The sequence below is a fragment of the Vigna radiata genome, unplaced genomic scaffold (assembly GCF_000741045.1).
Source record: "Vigna radiata var. radiata cultivar VC1973A unplaced genomic scaffold, Vradiata_ver6 scaffold_440, whole genome shotgun sequence".
NCBI classification, from domain to species: Eukaryota; Viridiplantae; Streptophyta; class Magnoliopsida; order Fabales; family Fabaceae; genus Vigna; species Vigna radiata.
In genome coordinates this window covers 4,201-6,460 of record NW_014543603.1, presented here as the reverse complement: position 1 = coordinate 6,460, position 2,260 = coordinate 4,201, and the positions used below count along the sequence as shown (strand labels likewise).

The 2,260-nt window shown below is 48.8% G+C and overlaps 1 protein-coding gene across 1 annotated transcript; it reads right to left on the bottom strand.

Moving 5' to 3' along the window:
• Positions 1 to 1,247: 1,247 nt before the first annotated feature.
• Positions 1,248 to 2,024, bottom strand: LOC106754601. Its single transcript, XM_014636642.1, has one exon. The coding sequence runs from the start codon at positions 2,022 to 2,024 to the stop codon at positions 1,248 to 1,250; it is 777 nt and encodes a 258-aa protein (XP_014492128.1).
• Positions 2,025 to 2,260: the final 236 nt, after the last annotated feature.

Sequence of the window (2,260 nt, the reverse complement as noted above, 5' to 3'; positions counted from 1 at the left end):
ATTCCCGAACTTAAAATCTCTTTTTTCGTAGACCATGCTTTTTATTTTAGGGTTTTTCCATATTTTTCCATAATAAATTATGGTGGCGACTCCAAAATATTCTTTAAACCCGTGTGTTTTTTCGGTTCGCCGTCACGTCGCGATCCCGATTGTGACATGGTTATACCCCGAGTATGCGTCTAAGAAACTGAGGACCATGTGACCAGAGGCGCCGTCCACCAGGCGATCAATGCTGGGGAGGGGATAGTTGTCTTTGGGACAGGCCTTGTTTAGATCGGTGAAATCTACACACATTCTCCACTGACCGTTCAATTTTTTAACCATGACCACATTTGCCAACCAAGTGGTGTATGTTATTTCGGGGATGAATCCGGCCGAGATCAACTTGTCAACTTCCTTTTGTACCGCCACCCATTTTTCAGTGTCGAGCCTTCTCTTCTTCTGAGCAATCGGTCGAGCTTCTCAGAATATGGACAACTTGTGAGTGATGACGTCGGGGTGGATGTCGGGCATATCTGAGGCGCTCCATGCAAAGAGGTTGCTGCTTGTTCGTAACAGTGTGGCGAGGTTGCTTTCATCCACAGGAGTGAGGTCAGCTCCTATGTTGGTAATCTGTTCATCATTCTTCCCTAGGACGAACGATTTGATCTCCCCCTGGGGTTGAATCCGGTCATCTGTGTTGGTCCTCGGGTCTAGGTCGACCAGTATGGCTTCAGGCCTTCTCTCTTTTCTGTATGTCGTGGCTTTTAAGGAGGCTGTGTAACATTGCCGAGCGGTTTTCTGATCTGCACGAATGGTGCATATTTTGCCTCTTCCGGATGGGAACTTCATCGCCAAATGAGGAGTTGTTACAATCGCTCCGAAGGCGTTCAGGCATGGACGTCCGAGAAGAGCATTGTATGAAGTATTAGCTTCCACTAACAAGAAGCGCACACGGATTTCTTTGGATTGGTCACCGGTACCCAGACGGGTCCTCAGGTCGAGGTATCCCCGGGTGTCAACGCGTTCTCCTGCAAAACCGACAATCTGCTCGTGAAAGGGTGTTATGGCCTCCTCTGCCAGGGCCATCTTCTGGAATGTTGTCCAGTATAGTTAGTTGACAGAACTTCCTTGGTCGATTAGGACTTTGCTCACATCGTACTCCGCAATTTGGGCCGTAATGACCATAGGATCATCTTGTTCCGGGTCCGACGCATGAAAATCCCTATCGGTAAAGGTGATGTCCGGCATTGACAAAGGGTTCCGGGCTATTGTGTGGACGCTACGCAAGTTCCACAAGTGTCTCTTACGAGCAGAAGATGAGGCTCCTCCCTGGCAAAGCCTCCTGAGATGGTGTCAATGCGGCCCTTTGGGGTCGTGTCTCGCTTTCTGGATCTGCTTCTCGAACGTTCTCGAGGGCGTTCGGGTTTTCGGCGCGAAGGCTCGGGACTTCTCTTAAATTTTCTGGGGGAACGTCCCCGTTGGGGGGAACGCCCCCGTTGGCATGTCTCTACTTTAACAAATTCTCGCAGGTACCCCGCACGGACTAATCTTTCTATCTCATCTTTAAGTTCTTGGCAGCCTTCAGTGGAATGTCCTTGGTTATCATGAAACCGACATATCTTGGGTGTGTCCGCTTCTCTAGGCGTACGCCTTTTGTGAATGGTAATTAGGTTGGCTTGGAAGGCTTTGTCAAACACCTTTTCCCTCAGAGCTGTAAGGTGTGTATAGTGGTCGTACCGAGGACCGAGCGGGGCTTTTAATTCTCTTCGATGGGGCCTTTGATTACGACCCTTGTCACCCGTTCGTCTATCATCACGCTTAGCATCTGTGACCGGAGCTTCGATCTTCTTCCGGTAATGTCGTTGGTCCTCCATTTTGATGAATTTGTTCATTTTTTCTTGTAATTCTTCCATAGTTTTTGGCAATTTGGCATATAGATTTTCCGAGACAAATCCTGGCTTGAGGCAGTTGGGGAGGTTGTTGATAATGAATTCATGGGAGACACCCTTCACTCTCCTGGCAGTTTGCGAGTATCTGCGCATGAATGTCCTCAGTGGTTCGTCTGTCCCTTGTTTGAGATTGACGAGTTCGGCAGCGGACACCCTTTCCCTCCGGTTGCAGAGAATTGCCTCTTGAAGAGCGTGGTGACAGTATAAAAACTGTCAACAGAGTTTGGAGGAAGAGTATAGTACCATTCTAGGGCTTCGTCTTTGAGAGATAGGGAGAAGGCCCTGCATTTGACTGGATCGTTGTTGGAGTAGAAAGCCATGGAGTCGAT